Source organism: Pteropus alecto, unplaced genomic scaffold, assembly GCF_000325575.1.
Source record: "Pteropus alecto unplaced genomic scaffold, ASM32557v1 scaffold48, whole genome shotgun sequence".
Classification (NCBI taxonomy): Eukaryota; Metazoa; Chordata; class Mammalia; order Chiroptera; family Pteropodidae; genus Pteropus; species Pteropus alecto.
Window position 1 is genome coordinate 2,923,097 of NW_006442110.1, and position 24,905 is coordinate 2,948,001.

Consider the following 24,905-nt stretch of genomic DNA (forward strand, 5'->3'; position numbering starts at 1 on the left):
GAAAGGAATCAAACAAAAGCTCACACACATGAAATCTAATTTTTCCCTTCAATAAATATTTATTTCATGCTGACTAGGGGCCAGGCCTTGTCTAGGCATTTAGAAGGAACTATGGAGCAAAACATACAAAAACCTTTGCTCTTGTAGAGCTTATACTCTTGCAGAGGGAGAAGAAATTGAACAATAAAGTCAATAAGTAGGTATGTCATGTGTTAGAAGGTGATAACCGCCATGGGAAAAAATGTCAGGCCGGGCTCAGGAGATCAGGAGTGGGAGTGGGCTGGGAGAGATTATGATTCTGACAGACCCCACTGAGAAAGGGTCAGGAGTATCCACCAGCACATCTCTGGAAAGAGGGCTCCAGGAGAAAGAGAGAAGGCGACACAATGCTGTATATGGGGAGGCAAGTGTGTGAGAGTGTGTGTGTGTGTGTGTGTGTGTCATGGGGAGGCAAGTGTGTGAGTGTGTGGGGCGGGGGGGAGACAGGGGTGAGATAGGGAGCTGCTGCAGATGCTCAGAAAAGCAAGGCCACAGGGGTGAGACAGGGAGCTGCTGCAGATGCTCAGAAAAGCAAGGCCACCCTTCAGTTCACATGTGTTAGGTGCTGGGAAAGGCATTTCTAAAAAGATGGAGACATACTCTTGCTTGAAGGTTAATACAAACAGAATCACAAGGAGCCTATGGTGCAAGGCACAGTTTGACACATGAGAGGCAGCAAACAGGGGTGAGGAGAGCATGAACTATGGTCACAAGATCTACCTCTCTATGTTGGCTTTGCTGCTGACTTCCCAGCTCCTTCTTGGACCTCTGTCTCCTTATGTATAAAACTGGCATAACAATATGTAACTTGCGGGGGCATATTAATAATAGACGATAATGCACTCCTTTGCACTAATGCTCGGTTAATGGTTAATAATAAGTTATTATTATTATTACTACTACCACTATTATTCAGTACGAACAAAATTCTACAGAAGCACAGAGTTAGAATAAACTAAATATGGCTAAGATGAGTGTACACAAGTCTATGCTAGAGGTATTATGAGTGGTATGGTATGCACTGTGTCCCCACCCCTTCAAATTAGTATGTTGAAGACCTAACCCAATTTGACTGTATTTGGAGTTGGGGGTTTTAAAGAGGTAATTAAGGTTAAATGAGGCCATCAGGGTGGGCCCTAATCTAATAAACTGGTATCTTTATAAGAAGAGGAAGGGACACCAGGGACGTGCACATACAGAAAAATGGCCACGTGACACACAGCGAGAAGGCAGCAATCTGCAAGCCAAAGAGAGAGGCCTCAGGAGAAACTAGCCTAGCTAACACCTTGATCTTGGACTTCCAATTTCCAGAACTGTGGAAAAACAGATTTTTGTTGTTTGAGCCGCCCAGTGCTGTGTTATGGCAGCCTGAGCAGACTATGACAAAGAGTGTACGGTGACCATCGAGCACAGGCTGGCCCAGGCCTGCCTGGGAGAATGCCCTAGGAGTCCCCCTTCCAACCGCACTGTGCTCTCAGGAGACACAGGGTCTGGGTGGGTGTTTTCTTTCTCCTGTCTGCCCTGTGGGACTATGTGGATCGCAGGAACTGTGACCTTGCAGGGAAGCCTTGAACCTGTGACTGGAATGGTATAAAAAGAGTGGTGGGAAACAGGGCTGTGACTTCTCTGTGTCCGAGTGACCCACCAGACCTTGGTTTTCCATGGCAGCCATACCTGGCCTGTCTGTATAGGTAAGGCAGCAAAAGCAGCTATGTGGTTTGGGTAGACAGGGCCCCCAGATTTGCAGATGCTGTACCCACTGTATCTCCTGTTCTATATGTTACCTTTGTCTCTTAGGTCTTGACTGTCAACTTGAACTCATAAACAACTCCTGAGGTATCAGTACCGGTGTGGAAAATAAAAATCCAGTTATCTGGTTAAGCATAAGACCTCAGAATGGTCAAGATTCTTTAATAGTGAAGAGAGTTAAAGGATGTTGGATCACATTATTCAGGGCAAAGCTGCATGATTGACAAGTGTTGATAAGGGATGTCTCTGTCAGCTAGATATTGGAGGGTATATGTGAAAAGCTTTGATATACTCATAAAGCTGGGGTTTAGAGGATTGCTTTTCCAGATAATGCTTTCGAGCTCATTCATAACTCTATCCAATAGGATGGGTTTTTTTTTTTTTTAGTTCATTATCACTGCATGGATTTTCTTATGTCTTCAAAGTAAAGGACATGCAGAGTATATGCTCTTAACATATTCCATCTTCTCTCTCTCCACACCCTTTCTCTCCCCTCTCCCCCTGCCTCTCTCTCTGTCTCATCATCTGCCTTTAAAAGTCTTTAGTTTTTAAACAACCATATCCAGTCTCTTTTCAGCCAGAGCCAAGAACCCCCAGCGCTGCCTGTCACCGTGTTCTCTCACTTGTACTCCAGACTTCGAACGAGCCTTTGCAAATGTCAGTCCCAGGCAAGGCTAGGCTTTTGGATCTAGGACGGACCTGCAAAGCAATGATAACCAACTTTCCGGGATGTATGAAGGTCTCAAGACAAGAGGGAGGAGGAAAAAGAGAGGAAGCCTGGGGACGGAGAAGGAGGAAGGAGAAGAGCTGGCAGAGAGGCTGAGAACAGAGCAGGGCGGTGTTTCGAGGTCGGGAGTGCAAGGAGGGCAGGGCTAGGGACAGTAAATAATATGGGGGGGGGGCGGTCAGAGAAAATAAGAAAACGGTAAAAGGCTATTTGATTTGGTTATTTTTGAGACAGACCTTTCAATACAGTGATGAGATACTACTTAGTGAGGGGAACGGGTGGTGAGGGAATAGATTTATCAGGTAAAGGTAAACCATCCGTGTATGAATCAACACAGCAGAAGATGGCTGTCCCTGCCTGGGTGGGAAGGAAGCATTGTGAAGCTGTGTGGGGGTGTGAGGGAGGTGGGGGCAGAGGGGAGGGGTTGGGGTAGAGACAGATGGGAGTGAGGGGTCCCACATCCTGAGGCAAGAGTGTCCTCCCCCCGCCCGCCCCGTCTCCCTTCCACAGGGAGCACAGCTGGGCCCCAGCGCTCGCTCCTCCCCTCAGGCAGGTGTGGTAGAGAAGAGAAAAGGTGACGAGGCCTCTGAGCCAACCTATGAAGGAAGCACCATAGCACAACGGGTATCAGGAGAGAAGAGCAGAGGGCAGAAACACAGAAACTGACCTAACAGACATCTTAATAGCTGTGCTGACGGGAAGAGCAGAAAATGAACTTGATACCTTCATGATCTTGGACACGTGGGGTGATGACATTATGAAAAAGATTTGGCTGGAGATATTGAGAAAGAAAAAAATTGTAATTGTTGAAATAAAAATTTCCCTGGAGGGACCGAAGAACAGAAGAGAGAGAGTGGGTTGGAATATCGGGTGATTAAACCCCGCCCAAAGGCAACAGGAAGGATAAACAAAGAATGAAAGAAAAGTTACGGGGAGAAGTGTCAACAGCTTCATTATAATAACCTCGCAAAGAAAGAGTGGACACAGAGAGGGAACTATTTGAAAAAATGACTCAGAATTTCCCACAATAAACGCCATTAGACTTCAGACCGCAGGGAGTCACAGAGGGTAACCAGAGTAGGCGAGGACAAACCCCGCAGCTGTGGCTCTAGCTGTGGTTCCGGGTCAAGCTCTACACCCCAGGGCCTTGCACACGGGGTCAGGAGAACACGGGTGGGAAACACCCTACCTGCTCACTGTCACTAACCGCTAAAGGACGTGTAGCATTTGCTTCCATGAGAAATGTGGAAAACCTCAGTAATATTAGCAATATCTATAACACAGTCACTAAGAGAAAATCACAGATATATTCATGTTACATTATAGTCATAGACTTTTTGAAATATCATGTATGATCAGGGTGAATTTGAAATCATGGTAGTTATCAGACCTGATGCTAGGTCTTATTTAAAGCGCTAGTAACAAATCGCATATATCACTACTATATCACAAATTTGTTGTTTTAAATATTTTTGATAACAATTTCAATATATTTGGTTTCTTTCGTAATTCAGTATATTTTATGTTATTCATGTAAAACATTTTTCTGAGAAGAGTGGCATAGGTTTTAGCAGACAGGCCCAGAAAAGCTGAAGAGCTCCTGCGACATGCGAAGTTAAGAAACAGCAAAGGAAAAGGAGAGGTCCGTGAGCAAGAACGTAACCTATGTCGATTTCCCAGTTGCAGTATTGGCTATTAAAGAGTGCTGATGTGAATATGAGAACCAGCCAAGATACTTACAGCCATGCAAGCTCTCAGGATTCACCTAAGTCTTTCTTAGAAAAATTACTCTTGAATAAAAAAGAAAATGAATCCAAGAGGAGATTAGATATGGGGAATAAGAGTAAGTAAAAAAGAAAAAAATAGAAAATATTAATGTTTTCTAAAAAGAAAAAATAAGTCTATCAACGAGATTCTGCAATTAGAAGTACAGATGGTATCGACACGGCAGGAGGGGAACGAGGTCGCTGTGCTTGGCCCCTAGTCTTATTTGGAAGGAGAACAGAGATGTCGATTTATTTTTGCGGGTGACAGAGAGAAAAGGCATAAGTGTGGGTCTTAATAAGTTAGGGTAGTTGCCAGGGGAATGAAAGTGGAATGTCCAACCTCCAGATCAGGAGAACAACATCAAGTTTAATCAGAGGAAGATGGATTGGGGGCGGTTGGGCGGGCAAACGAACCAAACACAGTCAATCGAAACACAAGGTAAGACGGCAGAGATATACTCTAATATAACCCTGGTTACAATAAATGAATAAGCAGACAGAGACTCTCAAATTAGATTTTTAAAAGATTCAGCATTATGATATCCGAGAGAGACATTTAAATAGGATACAAATACCATACAAAACACCAGGCAAATATTAACAACAGGATGGATTGCATAGCAGTTTTAAGAGCAGAAATAAAACTGTGAGATGAAAAACATCATAGAGGATAAAGACAGAAATTACATATTGTAAATAAGTCAAAAACATAATATATTTAACTAGCAAAAAAGCCTCAAATTATACAAAACTACCACTGATCGAATTATTGATAGAAATAGATAATTTGACCAGTAAAGGTTTAGATTTACAGTCAGAAATGGATGAGACAAGCAGTACTGACTGAAGTAAGTACACACAGACCCTATGTCTCAGTGATTCTCCAGGAAACACACACACATGTGAGAATTCCTCACACAGGTAACAGGGGGACACACATAAACATATGCACTGGAGGGTCATCTGTGGTAGCAGAGTGTGGGGAAACCCAGGCATTCATCATGAGAAGATGGAATAAATAAGGCGTGGACATACACATAATGGAACACTAAACACATAATAGTCACAGAGCCACACTAATAGATCTGAAAAACATAAGGCTGAGTGAAAAACAGAACGAGATTTGTACTATAATACCATTTATATAAATTATGATGCATAAACACCATGCCAAGAATGCTCCAGAACATGCACATATTTCGAACAGATACATACTGGGTGGGACTAGAAGGCCAAACATAAAATACATTCAAGTGGGTGCCAGTGATGGGAAAAGAATGGAATTGGGGATGGTGGGAAAAGGGGGAGTTATAGAGTGCACTTAAAATGAAGAGCACTGCCAGCCTGTGACCACAGGCCCGCCACACGAGGAGTGCGTCCCCTGCAGTGCTGCACAGCAGGCGGCCTTGAGAACGAGGCCGATGAAAGGGGAGCAGAGAGTGGAGCGCGTGGGGAACAGCTGCCTGTCTGCGCCAACAGGTGGGCATCTTTTCTCTCACTTTCTTGGAGCATCGCAGGAAGGGCTGTGGGGCTGTGAGTACCCATCCCTTCCTCGATGTTTGTGTCACTGATACTAATTTCTTTTACTATAATCTTTTTTCTGTGTGACAGCTGCCATTTATTATCATGCAGTTTAGTTCAGTTCTTACTGAAAGAGTGAAAAATCTAAATGAGAAACTATTTGGTAAATTTGTTAAAATTTTTTTTCCATATTGATTGCAAAATTGGTGCCTTGATATTAAAATGTCTTCTCTCGATCAGATCACTCCAGCTGTCAGGAGAAAACCGGCATGGGAAACCACAGAGTCCCTGAGGCACGTGCTCTCGCGGGACGTGAAATGTTTCACACAGACGGTGACAGGTGGGGTCGCTCCTTTCTCAGGTTCGAAATCTCTCTCTAAAAGTGTCTATACATATAACCTCTGCCTTAGAAAAGTAGCTCAGCCCCTGTGGAAAGTTAATTAACAGACTATCTTTTAGTAGAAGGCTCGAAAGAGGTTAAAAGTACACTGTTAATTTGATTATGTTGGGAGTATATGAAAAAAATGTAAATATCATGTTTATATCATAATAATGCCATAACTACCTCAATATCATAGGGTTATAACTTCCTTAGTATGTGAAAACTCTAATTGTAAAATACACAGTGGGACTTGCAAAAGTAAGTTAGTTTTGACTGCTGAAGGGCAAAGGGCAGGAAGAACATGTGGTGACTCATTGGGGAAGGGCCACCTTCACTCAAGGTGGGGGTGGAGGTACAGGGGTCTTTCTGCTTTTTACTGGGAAGAGGGCTGCTGACTGTGTGTGGCCTCCTGGCAGAGCGTGGGGGAAGGTGGTCGGGCTGAGAAGTGAAGGAAGCTGGTGCTCTCTGGGAAGGAGCCGGCGTTCGAGGGGCAGCTTCTGTATTTTATTTGCATCTTCGCTTTGTAGGTAGTTTGTTGATTTCACCTAATGATTATTTTTTATTAGATTTTTATCTAGCAAATCATTTTATTTCATTTCTGTACTTCTGGTAGTTGTTTCTAATCATGATGTCACTCCCTACCTCTGCCTGGGAACGAACCACAGCACCTGTCACAAGGGCTGAGGCAGAAACTGTGCCTTAGGGTCCCGGCTACCACCTCAGCTACTGACACACAGGCGAGGCCGCAGTTTCTAAGAGGAAGACTGAAAACTATACTTAGGGCCTAAACTGATCTGAGGAGCTGTCTTTCATGAAATTGACTTGTTTTTAGGCTCTGTCATGCTTGATCTCAGCCTGCAGAATCTCATGCAAAAGAAATTTCCAAAGATGGACAACAGAATCGCATTTTGAGAAAAATATTTGGAGAAAGTTTATAAGGAAATTACCTTCTTGCTTTGGAAATGGGTTGATCTAAGTTGGAATATGAAGTAACAACAAAATATACGTTTCACTTATTCATTCATTCGCGTGCTCCCTCAGAAAACAGCCGCTGGGCAGCCACGGCAGCCTTGCTCCAGATCTCCGCTGTCATGCAGCGTACGTCCCAGGGCGAGGACGCAAAATAAATGCCAAGATCGTAGGTTCTAAGGAGAATGCATCGTGGTGAGTGGCTGGCTACTTCAGACTGTGTGTTCAGAGACGGCCTGAAGCTGTGAGGTGGATGAGGAGGAGGAGCCAGCCATGTCAGTGTGTGGAGAGGTGTTTCAGGCAGAGGGAGCAGCCGGAGCAAATGCTCTAGAGCAGGAGTGAGACGGATGCTCAAGGAACACACCGAGACTCTGGAGCCAGTTAGACCGGCTGCAGCAGCCCAAGCAGGAAACAATGGTGGCTTTGACTGGGGTGGGACTGTGGCAATGGGGAACAGCGGATGATGCCTTTGGCACGTGGTCTGGAGACGGGAGTCACTGACTCACTACTGACGGGCGGTAATGAGGAAAGACAGGGAGTGAAGGGCAGCTCCAAATTTTGGATTCAAGCAAAACTGGGTGGATGGTGATGTCATTTGCTGAGACGGAGAAGGTCTGGAGTAGGCAACAAGAGTTCTTCCCTGGTGTTTACTCTGAGACGCCCAGCAGACATCGGAGCTGAGATGCCACGTGGACAGCTGGACAAGCGATGCAGAGTTCCTGACAGAAGTGAGGCCTGGAGGTTTCGATTTCAGAGTCCTTGGCATTTAAATTGTATGGAAGCCCTCAGACTGGATAAGATCGCCCAGGGAGATGTATGGTTGGGGAAGAAAGGGAGGCTCTGTGACATGGTGACATTTAGCAGTCAAGGAGAGAAAGAGAATTCACAGGAGACTCTGACGTTGTGGCCAGTGAGGCCGGAGAGAAAGCAGGTGAATCCAAGAGAAGCAAGCATTTCGGGAAGGAGGGCGTGTGGGATGCTGCTGAGGGATGGTGGAAAGAAGACCAGGAAAACGAGTTGCAGACATGGCTCTGGAGAGAGCCGTGCTGACTCTCACGGCCTTTGCAAAGGGTTTGCCGGAGAGTGAAAGGAAAGAGCATACCGCGCATCTCAGAGACTCTCAAGTAAAGAGTCTCGTTCCCCGCCAAGAGAGCGTCTGCCTAGAATGCTCCTGTCATCCCAAAGCCTTTGTGTTGGTGTCTGATGGGGACCCTCTGTCCTTGATCTTTGTCACCATGACTCTAGCCCACAGGACACCCGCCAGGTGCCCGCCTGACCTAGTCTCCCTCTGCGGACGCCATGACTGGGAGCAGCATTTCCTCACGGGGCCCTAATGCCATTTGGGGTGCACCAGTCTTGGTTGGGATGGGCTCCCCTGCGCATTGTGGGAAGGTTCGCCTGCAGCCTGTGGATGAAGGTAGCACCTCAATGCCACTCCACTTCCCCAAAGACCCTGCGGGCCACGGTATCGCCTCAGAGGAGGGGCTGTGGTACAGACTGACCAAGGCAGACCTGACATGCCCCTCGGCTTGCTAAATGTCAAGCAGGCTTTTTCCTGACCCTGGACCCCTGGCTTCCCTATTCTTGGAGCATTTCCTTAAGAAAACGTAAATTCTTGCTCTGCCCTTTTGAGTGGTAAATCTTTTAAAGACTCTTTTGCCCTGTTACAGGACCCAGGAATGTCTTTCTCTAGGACCTGTGAAACGTAAACACTGGGGGTGATACTGTCCCCACCTGTTTCTGGGGGAGGGTGGGCACCTCACTCCCGCAGGGTGTAAACTGCCTCCTGGCACGAAGCCACTGAGAAGGTTGACCTTCCTCTGGATGAAGTCACTTAGCAACCACAGATGGCCTGTGGTCCCTCCTCCCCCACCCTTAAAAACTCCCCCAATGTGTATTTTACCACAACTAAATACAAAAAGAACAAATGAAACATGACGCCCTCGCCTATGTTGCAGACGGAGCTGAGGCCTCCCGGCCAGGTGGCCTTGACACATCCTTTCTGTGTAACTTGGGTGCCGTGTAACTTGGGTGCCATTTGGGCTTTGACAAGACGAGCGGTTAAGAGCCCCATCTCTGGACTCGCATTGTCTGGGAGCGAACCCCAGCCCTGCCTCTTGCTAGCTGCTTGACCTTGGGCTGTCAACTAATCTTTAGCTTTCGTTTCTTCACTGTGGAACTAAAACGGATTAGCAATAGTAGCTACTTTCTCCGGTCCTTGTGAGGATTAGGTAAGACAAACAAAGCATGGGAAGCATTACTCAGACACAGGACACCAGCCAGCATTTACTCTGTTGCTGTCCAGTCAGGTTTGCAGAAAATAACTGAAACAATGTTTAAATGATTTACATATTAAATCACATATTTTCTGTGTTTTAATTCCTGCAGTTTGGATTGTATATATTTTTTACACTAAACTTTTTGGATACTAGAAAGAACTATTTTATTCATATACAGGTCTGCATGTACTTCATGAATAAAATTCCATTTTTTTCCCCCTGCATATAAATGTTGATTTTCTCTTCACCCTCTCAATAACATTGCATTTCAGATTGCAAATGAATCGTCCACCTGTGATTTTGGAATACAGAGGCTATGAGGAGCCGCCAACTACACAAGCTCATTACCAAGCTTGAGAAAGTGGGCTGCTTTATGAGGCTGCCGGCCAAGCATAGCTCGGAGAATGGCCAGGGCGCTCTGATCTACATTCACTTATAAATCCATTTAATAAGCCTCGAACCTTCCATAAACTCCGGTTGCCACTCAGGAGGAAAGTTTCCTGACGGACAGAATGCCAGAGGACGAGGAGCCTGTAGGCTTCCCCGCTCTGCGTTAGCTCCCGACCCCCCCACAGACAGGGCCTCTTCCCTTCAGCCACCAGCCAGGCCTCCCATGCAGTACAGAAGATGCTGAAAGAGCGAGAACGGTTTTCAGCTCCTTCTGGGTGACACCCTGCACAAAAGGAATGGCCTCCTTTAACCGCCAGAGAGATTTTGGAAGAGGTCTGAGCCAACTGAGTTGAGCCTGGACAATTGTCATTGGTTGAGAGAACATAACCTTCTTTCTCAAGGAGCCTGACTTCTTCCTGAAGCTTCCGAGGCAGCCTCCGCCTCTCCTGAGTTCCGATCTCCTCCTTAAACTTCTGCTGAGGACAGTTACATGCTCGGGCCTGGGTGACGTTTACTGCAAGTTAACCTCTATGCCGGCCACCTGCCTCGGGGAGCCTGCTCGTCTCCCTTCTACAGCTGACGCTCGCCAGCTCCCTGACTAGGCCGTGGCCAGCCCCGGGCCCCAGGCTGAGGGCCCAGCAGACACCTTGCGCCCTCACAGACCTGCCGCTGTGGCTTTAGTGGCCAGGACTCCCAACTCTCGGGCCTGTCTGTGCCGTAATCCAGCCAAATCCTGGCATTGTTCATGCTTAGATAATGACTTTGAGCATCTTTGGTGTTCTCCAACCACTAAGAAATCCTGGCTCACGGCTGCCGTGGAGGACACAGGTCTCAGTACCTGGGCTGGCCAAGGCCACAGGTCACGTGGGGTCTTAGTGCTTCTGCTGGGACATCCCAGGTGCTCATCGCATGCTAGTCACTCGTGTTGGATCAAAGACATGAGGAAGTTCCCTGCACTTTTAGGACAAATACCAGCAACTGCTTCTTTCTTCCCATGTTACTCTTAAGTTTTAAATTTACTTGTTCTTTTTTCAGTAAACCGAAATCATAGCTGGATTCTCACTACTTCCAAAAGATCTGTGCCAACCCTTTTCCGATGACAGCTTCTAATTATATATCAGATGTTGAGTGAGAACGGTATCCTCCCTGTGTGTTTTTTCGTTACTTTGAAAAGCGGACGTGAGCCTGGGCGTGCTCACACAGGCCGCGGGCAGCGGCGGGCCTTCCCTCACAGCCCGCTCTGTGTGCGAAGCCGAGGACTGCTTCCCGTCTGTCTGAGCTTTGAGTCGCAGCCCTCCCCTCTCTCAAACCCTGACGGAGCGGTGGGCGGCTCTGCCACGTGCCTCGGCTGACAGTGGCGCTGGGTGAGGCGTCCAGGTGGCCGCTCACTGGCTTTCATGGCTGGCTGAGGGGGAACTCCTGGCCCTGCAGCCACAGTGGGAGGAGGGCCAGGCCACGGCAGCGAGTTTTGGATGACGAGGGGTGTTTATGCACGCGGACTTTCCTGTGGGGCTTGTGGGTTGCAGTGATCGCATTTCAGGTCAGGGTTTTGGGAAAGAATAAACGAGGCAGTTGGAGGTGGGTTCTGTAGGAGGGGGTGAATGAAGGAAGCAGAAAGCTGAGAGAGGAAGGTGAAGGACAGTGTGGAGAAATAAGTGACAGCAAACACGGTGCTTAGCACGGACCAACACGTCTCGACCTGAGACGCAGGAACTGGCCCTGCTCCACACGGAGATACCGAGCGGCTTGCCAGGGGTCTCTCAGCCAGCAAGCGGAGGGGCTGGGCTTCAAAGCCCAGGTTAACCACGTGATGCTGGCTAGGACGGCTTCTGGGAGACTCGGGCCTTTCAAAAAACATCTCGGCACAGAAGCAAAACGGTTGAAGTTGAAAAAAGACTCAAAGAGGGAAAGTGGTAACACTTGGTCAGGACGACGCTTCTCGCTGAGCTGAGCTGGGAACGACTCTAGCTGCCTGAGTCCCTACTGAACACCCGTGGGGTCGCCGGCGCCAGGTTCATGGCTGTTAAACGCGATTTTCTTCTGGAAACGAGCGCCCGCCCCCAACTTCCCCTGGGGTGGACGTCTGTTGGAGAACACTGTTTTACACATTGGCTCAAACAGCTTGTGTCTGGGCGACGTGCGTCACGCCGACCTCGAAGCAGACAGGACACCGGAAACTGGGGCAGAACACGCACCCTTTTTCCTCTGGTGCTTCGAGGTGCCGGACTCATCCTGTCAGCTAGCCATGCGGAAACTGCCCTTTCCGGGGTCGCCAGTGGTTTCATAATTACTCAATTCAAAGGACATTTTCCTAGTCTACTTTAACCCATGGTGCTTCCTATTATTTGTCACAATAAACAAAGAGAATCTCACGAGACTCTCTCCTCCTGCGACACCCCCGCTCCTGGTTTTTCCTCGCTGTTCTTTCCGTTCCTCTTTGCTCCTTCTCCTGAGAGGCTGTTCTTCTGCCTGTCCCTTGACTTTAATCGTCCTGTCGAATTCTGCCTCAGCCCTCTACGCTTGTTTTTATAAGCTGTTCTTGTTTAAACAAATCATAATTCTTTCCAAGACCCTAATAAATGCTCCCCCATTCCTCTCCACTTAGCAACTTTACTTGGTCTCCAAAATTTCTGGGACAATTATAGTCGGTAGATAGAAAGGGATCAGGGTAAAGTTGGTCCTCTGTACACAGCGACAAGTTGAAAAAAAAAGCAACACAAGAAACTGGGTCAATTAGGGTCACTTGTTATGATGAAAACCAAATAAAATCTAACCAGCATGCTTGGGACTAACAGGATTTTGGAAGAAACTTGTCTTAGGTAAACTGGGCGAGACATATTGATGAAGTGAACTTTGCTCACATTACTTACCAGGAATAGTGGACCTGATGCTTAAGTAATAAAAAATAATTTAAAAACAATGAGTAATTTTGAGAACTATAAACTGAAGGAAGGGTTTGGAAGGGACTAGGTTCTATTTGGGGTGGAGGAGTCAGTACTTTATTTCAAAACCCATGACTCTTTCATGTCCCTGGCTGACATGTGGCTTATTAACAAGTCAGTTTTACTTCCAGAGCTAATTGACTAAGCTACCACTTTTGTAGCTTACCCACAATACACTGAGAGTGAATATATAATTTTGTCATTCTTTTAGTGACTTTCTAATGTTCTTAAAGCATCTCAGCGCAACTATGGAAGACACTGCGTGGACTCTGGCTGACCGTCGCTGGGCCTCTGCCATAGGGCGGCAGGCATCACGCGTATGAACAGCACCTAGGTCACATCCGCTTTCGCTTGGTCTGAGACTGTCGCAGTTGACTGACTTGATCGATTAACTCCCAGAAACTGGGGGGCTGGGGGGAGGATGTCTAAGGTGGCATACAGCCTCAAAGTCCTTCAGAATTGCTTTCTTTTCATCAACAGAGGAAAAATGGCTAATTTCCTAGACTGTTTGTTAGTTATCTGGAAAACAAAATTTAAAATTTAACTAGCCATGGAAATAGGTATTGATTTGAAGTAATGTTAAGTTCAGCTGGAACATGTTGAAAGCAGAGACTACACCATGAGGCTGAATCCATTTCTTACACAGGAAGCTTAACATTTTGCTGTTTAAATTTCTTCTCAGTGTTGACCTTTGTCTCATGTAGAAAGACCCTATGTAAGGAAAAGTCTAGATCTTCTTCTGCTGAGGATGGGCAGAGGAAGGAATGGATTTCATTTCAAGCAAACCCGAACTCAGGGAGCCCGTTTCCTTCCCCTCCTCTCCTCCCTCCCTTCCTCTTCCTCCTTTCCTTCTTTCTTTCCTCTCTCCCTCCCTCTCCTCCTCCCCTCCCTTTCTTCCTCTCCTCTCCTCTCCTCTCCTTCCTTCCTTCCCTTCTTCTCTCCCTCCTTCCCTTCTGCACAGTTATTGGTGCCTTAAATTATCAAACAATACTATACTGTTCTGAAACCATATACCTAAAATTGCATAAATCAGAGACCGCTGAGACCCCCTGACTACCTTTTGGTTGTTGCAAGACGAGGGCTGTGGGCTCCAGAAAGTGGAGAGTGGAACTGGATTTAGGTCTCTTAAATCCTCCTCCTCGCTCCATTCTGTCTTGGAGGAGACTGCAAGAGGCCTAGGTACTCACTTTTGGGAAGATCTCTAGCAAAACACTCCATGGGCTGTTTTACTTCTTCCATTGTGTTACTGAAACTAAGAGAGGGAAGCCACGGAGGCCTCACGTCACTCACCAACAAACAGCTGGCTGTAGAGCTCCAGGCGCGTGTGCCCTTCTGTCGGTGCCTTGCGGGTCTGCTGTGGCAGCCGATCCACCTGCAGGCTGGCCTGCTTGACATTCCTCTCCGCGATGACCCGGTGCCACTGGTCATCGTTGAGAGGCGAGGGCGACCTCACCACAATCTCCACGGGCCCATTTCCAACATCGAATGAAAAGGACACGTCTGTGGCAGCTGGAGGAGTAGAAAGCACGAAAGGCACATGAGTATTTTCCTCTCAGATACCAAACAGGAGTGCACTCTAGAGGGAACACAAAGCAGGGAGAGAAAAACCATCCTGTGACTGGATACAAAGGTCCATGGCAAGACCAGCTGAAGAAAGGTAAAAAAACATCAAGCCATTCTTAGCCATGAATAACCGAGGGGAGGACACCGGACGAGTACTAGGGGCCAGGTACACAATCATTTCCTTCACCTTCAGAAGCCATTGAGAATTTACCATCGTTGGCTCCTTCCAGGTATGGAAACCGAGGCTTGGAGAAGTTAAGCACATGCTGTGTCTTGGATTTAATGAATAACGGAATCAGGACGTGAACCCAGGTTCGTCAGATTTTAGAGCCTGAGATCTTTTGATTCTATACACAACACGACTCTTCAACGGCTCCTGGGACAGAGACTTGCACTGGAGGGCGCAACGGAACAGCTGTGTCCAGCTCTGTCCCCAGAGATTCTGGCTCAGTTGGTCTGGTGTAGACACTGGTATTTTTAAAAGCTCCATGGAAAATATTATTATATAGAGTTGAGAGCTACTGCTTTGGGAGAATTCACAAAACTTTATTTCATTAGTCATATCACTGTAGTTCCTACAGGAAGTTAGGGAGCTATGAATTGTTGATGAATGTGAATAAAGGTGACCTGCATCTTTTTCGGACCACCTGCGGCTGTCTACAAGGTAGCTAGCTCCAGGTTCCCGCAGAATAATCCCTTCCCAGACTCGTCTCCTGCACACCTCAGTCCTTCCTGATCTGGGATACTGGACCCTGCCCTCCAGCACTGACCACACATCACTCTTTTCTCATAGATCTGCTCCAAGGCAACCTCCTTCTGCAATAAATTACCTTTCAACAAGAGAAAAACAAATTAGGTGGTTGCTTTGGCAACTTCGGTTGTAAGTGGTTTTCTGGCTTCACGTTTTAGGGTTTAAGTTCCTCAGTGACCGCCTAGTGTTTCGTAAACGCATTTTTTAAAATGTATATTTTTCTTGCAGTTGGCAGGAGAGGCAGCTTGATGCAGACACAGCCCACATGTCCCCAGCTCCTCGGGCTGGGTGAAGGTGACATTAAAGATGTGGCCCACAAGCGTGTCTCTGAACTTTGCTTATCCAGGGATTTAGGCCTCTATCTACCAATAAGCCTTAAGTCTCTAAGCAGTTTAATATTTAATGTCTTTTGTCCCCCAAGGATAATGGAAAATTCAGCTTCTCTAGACTGGTACCATTTTGAGAGGATGTCGCAAGCAATCAAACTTCTTTCTAATTTAAAACCTATAGCGGGCCAGATTCTCGTGGGACCTGGATGTCCCCAGAAAGCTGCATTAACCTTTTTGAACTACGGGGATATTAGACACAGAATCTGATTCAATCAGCCTAATTCCCACCAAGGAATTTTGTTCCTTTATGTCATTAAGAAAGGGAATTTTGATTTTTAACACCTGTGGTGATTCCACGCCCAGTCTGGTAAGACAGCGCCTCTAAAGTAGAAGCTCCTGCATCCAGGGCCACCGGCACTCAGCCTTCGTCACGGTGTCTACAATGGCATGAGCAGAATGCAGGTTGGTGATCAAGTGGCTCACGCCAAATGACCTTTCCCCATAGTTCTGGTATAGTCTATGGGGGGAAGTATCCTGTTTTAAGATCACCCTGTGATATTCTTGTACTGCCATGTTTTAGCAAGAGCATTGTAAAATGTAAGCTGTCAGACTAGCAAGAAGACAAGGCTTCCCAAGTAGAAAAGATTGTTTTGTTTTAAAGGCATCAACAGCCATCAGGGAAATAGAATTGGGGGATAAATTGAGTTTAACCCTAAGGTTTGACTTGAAGGGACAAATGCCGCTCTGATTTCCTCCTCCCCCTCTCCTCCTGCTGCAATGGATTCTTGTCAAGGTCTTTACACGTCACCATATAGAGATGCTCTGAGTCCCAGACTTAACTGGGAAATACCATACTTTTTTCGCCGCTTGTCACACTGGACCCCGTTTCTTCCTCTGGACTGTGGTCTTCTTAACATCAACGCTTCACTTAGAGAAGGAAAATCTCTGAGCTTCACTGCAGCTCAGTCTTGTGGCCCCAACTGGGTTTGGTAACAGGGACTCAAGACAGGGGCCTCTGAGAGCACAGTCCTCCTTAAGAGCCTCCGTCCAGACGCTGCTGAAGCGGCAGTCACAACGTGAGCACACCCCGCTTCCCCGGTGCTTCCTGAGGGAGGGGCGGCAAGGCCGGCGTGAGAGCAAAGGAAGCGGTTCCTTTTTCTCAGTCCTTCAACGCAAGCTTCCCTGGCATTGCCAAGGGACACCTCTGGGAAGTTCTCTCTCCCAGCCAAATGGCAAGGGGGCTTTAAAAGCTTCTTGAGTTCAGTTTGTGGCTGACTGCTCCCGGTCTTCTGGGTGAGAGGAACTGACATTTTAAAAGAGATCATTACAGAGAGTCAGCGAACAGATAAAAGGGAGGCAGCATAAAAGACACCAGAGCCAATGACGCCGTCCATACTTAGTGTGTGTTTCCATCCCTGCCTGTGGAAAAGGAATTTCTTACATACTGAAAACATTCTCATTTCCAGAAATCGGTATTTGAGAATTGGGTGTATCTAGTGTGGCTCACTGAAAAGCACACTGTAGCAAACACGAACAGCTGCCTTTCCCTTAGAGTCAAGAATGGAAAGCTTCTGAGACTTTGCCCTACTTGCAAATGAACATGTTAGCCTGCCGCAGCTCCACAGATGCCCACAGAAAGCAGGAGATCATGGGCCAGAGACAAAGGACTTCATTATTCACAGTGCAGCAGGCAGCATGAGCTTCGTGTCCACATGGGCTTCCCTTGTCCCCTGAGTCCCATGGGGGCACGTGAAACAGCTCAGATGGACGCTGCATATGCAGTGAGTTTGTGTCACAGCCGACAAAGCCTGCACATAGGAAACCCAAATCTATTAAAGGAGCTGCTAGCAAACCTGCTCATCTCTGCCCCGGGAGAGACATTAGCTTTATAATTCTGGTCAGAAAACAAATCTTACCCTCTGTCCCTGAGGAAGACACTGCCTCTGTCTTCCAAGGCTGTCTGCTACACATGCACCCTTGAAAGGGTACAAAGCTATCAATGTGTCTTGTTCAGAAGGCAAGTAGAAATGGGAGAGACTCCTGGAGAATTCTTCCTGAACAACAGCCACGCCTACCTCTTCCTTGTGAGCTGCCCCAGTTTTGCCCAGGAATCTATGTGCTTCCATAGAATGTTACGTGTCACATAAGGATGGCTCTTCCCCAGGCCCAGACAGTGAATTTGGATTTGTCTGAGTCAAATATGGCAATTCCATGCTCCTTTCCAGTAACCTCATTAAGATGGGACATATTATTCCCTCCTGGACAATAAGGCATGAGAGGGAGTTTTGAGGGGGCCTTTTGGGATAAATTTCTGAGCTCCTAAGAGAAAAAATAGCCAGTCCTTCTTTTGGCCCTGGATCTTGGGTGGAGGTTGCGGTTCCTAATGCTGCTGGACTCACCTTGTAAACATGAGACACAATGAGGAAAATGGGAGGGCGATGGGACAGACCTGGCTCTTCAGCGACACTGTTCAGTCCTGAAGCTATTCTAGGAGCCAACTCAAGACTTCTTATGAGATATGTATTAGTGTTCAAGACATTTTTATTGCATCTGAAAGCATCTTAACTGACATAGAAAATGGTTTAGCAATCAGTATGTATGAGGTCTAGTCTTTGCCTTCTCACCTTTTGGGCCCTAAGTTCATTGGTATATGAAATGAGGACTATATTTATGGTTTTCCAAGAGTTTCTGTGTCTAATAGATGTTTGAAAAAAACTGAACTGGATGATCTCTAAGTTCCCTTCAAATGCCAACATTCTACGATCTAATTTCCAAAGGATTCTAAGAGAAATAATAAAATTAAACACAGCTAGTCCTAATGATACTTCTGGAATAGTGGATCACTATCAGGGGAAGAGAGACATTAAAAGAGAAATGCACAAGGTGGCATGCTGGCATCAGAAACAAGCGTGGATGGCAGAACTTGCCTTTGAATACTTCTGGGTCAGGACTTCGCCTGAGTGACAAACAGTGAACGGGCAACACCACGGACAGCTCCTGGTATCGCCTTCTCTCCGCCCATCAATTCCAGCAGGTGGCGCTATGCGCTCTCATTCTAACTCAGGATACTAAGTTTTCCCCAAACAAACCACTCCAGGCTTAATGTACTGAAGTGACAAATTTAGCAGCTGACCAGAATAGTAGACTTTCTGGCTCTGAGTTCTCCCAGCAGGTGAGGTAACTTTTAGACATCAGACTCAAAGTGTCAGCTGGAAGAAGCAGAACAAATTTGGTCATTCAACAGAGAACAGGTAAAGAGAAAAGCCAAGGAAAGGTACACGTAGTGGGCATGCCGAGATGACCAGCTAACACTGCTAGTTTTCATAATGATTTGTTTATTACATTTCTAAAACGAAGTTTAAGGTCTGACAGCTTCCAAAGGGCTGTTTTTTACAAAAATCTCATTTGATCCATGCAACAAAACTGGCCATAGGCAGCACAGATATTTTAGCCTCACTCTATAGTGGAGAATGTTATGGATATATAATTCTTTTTTCTCTTTCTTTTTTTTAGGAAGGAAGGGCTAAGTGTATGACAGGAGACAGAAGAATTTACGCAACATGAGAAGGTTATGGGAAGAGGCACGGAGGCTGAAAATGAGGCCACTGTGGGAACGAGAAATGAGGGGAGGAAAGAGGGGACGTCCGTGTTCCCATCGGGGCCAGGCGCTACACCGGTGCATTGATGCCACACCTTCTTCTCCATCCGAGGACATCGCTCTAGCAACGCTGCCCTCTCTTCCACAGCAACCGTAATTTTTTTCTCTACATGTGGGCATGTCTCTAACCCCGATGGCCACCGCCGCAGCAGAACTCTTCTTGTGACCTTATATCTCGTTTCTTTGCTCCCTTTTGTTGCCGACTCCTTGAAAGAGCTGCCTGTGCTCTCTTAGTCTTTCCTTAACCCCGCCACATAAAGCTTTCTCCTCCACTACACTGGGAAACTGTTCCTGCCTCAGGGCCTGAGCACTTACTGCTCCCTTTACCCAAATAACTCTGTAGCTGCTCCTTTACTTCTGTCTCCCCAAGTCATATTAGAGATTCCTTTCCCAAACATTCTATTTTTAATAGAAAACCCCTCGCTCAGCTTCCTCGTCCCCTCCATCCTGATCTTTTGGATCTATGTAGCATGTACCACCATCTAGCACAATATATATGTGCTCCTGGGCTCACTAAAGTAGCATTTCCTGTGTTGTTCGTTTTTTGCTATATGCTCAGCACCTGAAACAATGCCTGCCACAGAGTAGGCACTCGACAATTTGTGAATGAATGAACGAATGAATGAATGAATAGGAACATTCCTGCCAAGGCAGCCAAACAATTATAATAGATGCCATGAAAAAAGAAATCCAAGCATTTTCCTAACTGCAAACCATGCTCGAGCACACTAGCATATATAAGGAATGCCACCTTGTATCCTGCAGGCATCTCTCCTAAAAGCATAAAGTAACAAGTATGTTTTTTCTCAGTCTAGGAACTTGATACATTAGTTATGTCTGTTTAAACCTGTGCTCAATGTTGTTCCCAAATATATGACATTTGAGGAACAAAGGCTTGTTCAAGATAAACTCAGCAGTGGAGCCAGAAGCAGAATTTTCTCCTGTTTCTACATCTCAAGCTATTTTCACTTGACTCTTAGGAACAAGGGACCTTGCATCATTAGGAACAAGGGAGCTTGCATCATAACTACATTTCTCAAATTCTATCCCATATAAAAATGCTAAATAACACGCTTAAATGCATAGTCCAAGTCTCCTCTCATAGACATTTAGACTTAATAAGTTGGGGTGTAGCCCTGGAGTCTGTACTTTGTTAATGCCACGTGACTGATACAGTAGCCCTGGGACCCTACCTAAGAAACACTAGGATTGCCAAGTTTTATTCTCGCGGGAAAGTCCTAGGAATCTTTTGCTTCCTTGTCATTAAGAGAAGGATTTTCCAAATGTCTAGTAAAGAGTTTAACTGTGTCCAAAGAGAAGTCAGGGCTTTGCCCTTGGCTCTGAACAGGTAATATATGAACTCTTAAATGTTGTGCCTGATAGGAGGATCTTTGTTTGCCTGGGAACCTTGGGTCATGCCAGAGGCTACAATGTAATTTAGAGTGGGAGCTGGCCTCACCAGATAGTGTTTGGGGTGGGGGCTCACCACCCAAGATAGACCAACAGTGTAATGTAGGGTGAAGTTTCCAGCTCTGGAGTGGCTGGAAACAGGTCAGCTGTGTAGGCTTTCAACCATTCCTGTGTAGTGGGCTGAATGAAGCCTGAACGCTGAGGCTCGCAGAGGCTCCTTGTTCGCAGTTCCCCACATATACTGTCACAGTCAATCTGGGGCATTACTGTGTCTGTGACTCCACAGGACGAACATGCCTGGAAGGTTGGCACCTGGTACTCTTCCTGGACTCTGCCCTCTGTGTTCCTCCTCCGGTCTAGATTCTAACCTGTGTTCTTTCCCTGTAATACCTGTAATCATAAATACATGAGTGTAGCAGCCTTTGGTAGGTTCTGTGAGTCCTTCTAGAGAATTACTGTACCTGAGGCTGGTTTTGGGGACCCCTGAGCTTGTGGGTGTCAGAAATGTGTGCAATCTTGGGCAGGCTGTGGTCTCTCTAAGTTTGCAGATGGTCGAATTCTCTGCAAAAACAAAAATGACAACTTCGGGTTGAACCCAGCGATGTCAAGACTGAAAGACTTCCTGGACTGGAACCCAACTTCCAAGCCCCCCTTCGCCCCCTGGATAAGGAAGTTGAGTCCGTGAGATGCTAATATCCAGTTATCACTAAGCTTAGAGCTTCTGCTTTTCCTACCATACTGTACTGCCTTGCATATCATGCAGAAAATAAAAAACAACCTATTTTCCTTTATGGTAGTTTCAGTTTGTGAATATAGAAGTTTTTAGAGCCAAATATGCATATTCACACCGAAAAAGTCAGCGTTAAACCCATCTGAAAATGAACACTGGCATGGAAAATGTATTTGAGGTCTTCTGGAAATTCTTCAAGGAAATGCCTGGAGCTTAAGAATCAATGTTATGAACACACTTTAAAACCCCTGGTATCTTGATAACCTCTTGAGTATGAGAAATATTTCTCTTCATGTATTTTGGCCTTTAAGCTTCTTATAATGGTTTACAACTAACTTTGCAAACAAAGTCATCCATAGAGAAGAGGAAGCAAAAGGGTGTCACTGTTGGCCATACAAAAACAGAGCTGTCTTTAAAATGCAAAACCTTTCTAACTTTAGTTTTCTCCATGTATTTCGCCACCTTCTGAGAATAACTTCTTGAATATTAATGGACCTATATGATTTAAAAAGGAAAACGGCAAAAATCTTTCCAAAATGACATGTGGCTTGAAGCAGCATCTGTCCTCCATAAGGGATGCGTCGTCAGGCTTTCAATGCCCCCACGTTTGGAACTGGTGGGGACGCGCGTGCTGGGCAGAGAACGCCCAGTGTAATAGATGCAAGTCCCAGACGGTGACTGTGAGGAGGGAGCGTTTGTAATAGGAGACGTTTAGAGACATCGTGAGATTGGATGCCTGCGGATTCTCCAGAGAGGCAGGGAGAATGCGCCGAGGAGGAAAGGAACCTCAAGGAAGCATTTCTCTCGACCGCAGTCAGATCATGCAGCAAAATGAGACACATTCATTGAAGGAAATGTGTTTTTGTGGAGAATTAGGGGTAATTAGGGGTTGATTTCAGGTGAGGTCAGAGAGAGCAGGCTCTCTGAGATACATGGCTCTGGAGAGTTCAGAAAGAATGGACTGTAGGATTTGGGGTCCAAAGGAAGCCTAAAATCGAATGCTGGAACGGCGTAAATTGGAAAAAAAAAGCCAACAGGTGTTAATGTGGACCAAGCTGAAGTTTATAAGGAGATGACATATCAGCAAATTAATTAAGTCTAATTTCTAAATGGCTGAGCACTGGCTGGCTATGCTCACGAGGGCACTGATGAGAAGGGAAAGCCACCAACAAGGCCTTAGCAGGAAAGGATGGGGCTCTGGAAGGAGCATGCCTGCGGTGAAAACTGCGAGGAAGTCTATCAAAAGGAAAGCACACCAGAAGACACCGCCTCCTGGCTGCCACGGGCTGAGTGCTAGCCCAGCCCCTCGGGCATATAGCAGGCACTTCTCTCTCTCTCTGTTCTGCAGCAAATTGCTTCCTATCTAGCATATCTTTTCAATGCCACCTTGGTATGACTTCAGACTCTATCTCATTTTTAAAAAGTGCCAAACTAAGGTTCATATTCTACATGCTATGGACAAAGGAGAGAAAGAGAGATTTATTCTGTTTCCAATTATGACACCACAAGCACTCCGACTACAGGGTACTTGCAATACTGGGCAAACCCTGGAGAAAAAGTGAATCTGTGCCACCAGGTCCACAGATTTTGAGTGGGAATGAGGAGAGATGTCAGAGGATAGAAGAATCACTTTGTGCACGACGAGCTTTCCTGAAGCGAGGAAGACTTCTATAAACGCTCCCTTTTCCTTGGAATCTTTACAAGAGATGCATAACTGATTTAAATTTTTATTAGTATTCTCTAGCTACAATTACTTAAATTTGCTCATTATCTTCTATTTAGTAGGAATGTTAGAAATAAGGAATCTTAGGTTGACTATGACAAATACTGGCTCTCAGAGCCCCAGAGTTGCAATGTCTGGGGGTAAATGCCTGGTTAACACGTAGAAGAGTTAACAGGCCCTGAGCTCATATGTTCCCACCACAGAAAAATCACTGCACAGTGTCTCATGGCTGCACCAACCAACTTCTATATGAACAAAGTGCTTCTCTAAATGGATATTTAATAATAATAATAATTCAGCATAAAGCACTCTTCCTTTTCCTTAATTTCTGATACCAGCTGAAAATACAGCTTTCCTGATATATTGCACAAATAAATGTTTTGTCCCCTAAAAACTGCATGTATAAAACAACTTAGAATCTTTTTTTTAAGGGCCAGTTTTTACAAAGTTCAAGCAACCATGTTTACTTTTATTTATGATTTGCTGAACTAATAGAACACGGTTTCTCTTTGGAATAGCTCCTTTGAGAGAACAGTTGCAGGAGGGTTGAGCTACTTGCCAGCCTCTGCCTCAGATTGGTCTGACACATCCTCAATAAGGAACGGTGCTGGGAATAGAGTGATCCATCAGGAGCACCGTCCTGCTGGGCACACCCTTGCGTGGCTGTCCCAGGCTGGGTCTTCTTATTCATTGTGTGAGCTTGCCTGCTGTTTGATGTCGAGGTACATGATCGAGCCTAACAGAGCAGCAGCGCACTGCCTATTTAAAGTATGGAGTTTGCTACTGTGTGGCATGATGGTCTGAGAATGAGTAACAGGAAGCCAGTAGATCAGAATGTGAGAATCTGTCCTTTAGCAGTTAAGCCCAACAGTGAGGGATAGCTGGTTAAATGGAACGCTTGTCATTGAGACACTGTGCTTCCTGATCATTTTTAACACATGCTCCCATTTGTTGACATAATAATCTAATTATCATCTCCGGATATTGACATGCTCAGATGTAGGAGGCTTATGAGGAGTAAAACAAACCCCTGAAGACCTCAGATAAACATCTGACTACTTCCCTCCAATTTTTTTTGTTATATCCTGTAGATTGTATGACAAAAACAAGAGCTTCTTTGTTTTGTTTTGAAAATACGAAATTATGATTTTTCTAACTACACATGCTCTCTTGGAAGTTCTGATATAGCCTCTGCCCTCAGCTGAAAAAAAAATCACTGCTGTGCCATTTTTAAAAAGCTGACATGGAAATGTGTTTCTAAAATGCTGTTACATTAAACAAGTATGTTACAAACAGTATGTACCATATGATCTCATTTTTGTAAAAAATTTTATATAAGTGCATAAAAAAATATTTGGAAATCTGCATAAAAAAGAGTAGTATTAAATATATTAGAATATGAGATTATAGCTGATTTTTTGTTTGTTCTTTTTGCCTCTCTGGATTTTTAAATCATTCAAAATAAATAATATTATATGATTTTAAAAGTTATAATCTGATAATTTTCACTTCTTTTGCAAAGGTTGGTGACATTTTAAGCAACTGTTCTATAATTTTAACAAGTGTTTAATCATGGGGTTAATCAAAATGCAAAAACTGGGATTTTATTAAAATACAGAAAATAAGAGGGAATTTAAAACAATTGAAACATTCCTTACATCTTTTCTGTTTTTAAGATAACTGGGAAAATTTAAAAAAGAGAGTGGTCAAACTTTACCATAAACAATTTTGAACAAGATGTCAATCTTTTCCCCTATTAAAAGTGGCTAAAACTAAGAGTATGCTATTTTTCAAAGTAAAATCCTCACAGGTCTGAAGGGCCAGCATGCTCGCTGTTTAAACTAACATGTCCATGAATTAGGATGCGAGGTGGGCATAGTTCAGTGTTATAATCACACTTGACAGATATACACTGTTCTTATTATTCACTGGCTCTGGTTGCGCTTCCCTAGAAAGACCCTGTAGAATACTAACTAT

The 24,905-nt window shown here is 45.5% G+C and overlaps 1 protein-coding gene across 1 annotated transcript in view; it reads right to left on the reverse strand.

Annotated features, from left to right (window-relative positions):
- CNTNAP2 (contactin associated protein like 2) overlaps positions 1 to 24,905 on the reverse strand; it is a 1,631,342-nt gene that overhangs the window by 163,464 nt on the left and 1,442,973 nt on the right. Inside the window, exon 17 of the mRNA XM_025039033.1 lies at positions 14,055 to 14,273. Within this exon, the coding sequence (XP_024894801.1) occupies positions 14,055 to 14,273 (219 nt within the window). The remainder of the gene's footprint in view (positions 1 to 14,054; positions 14,274 to 24,905) is intronic.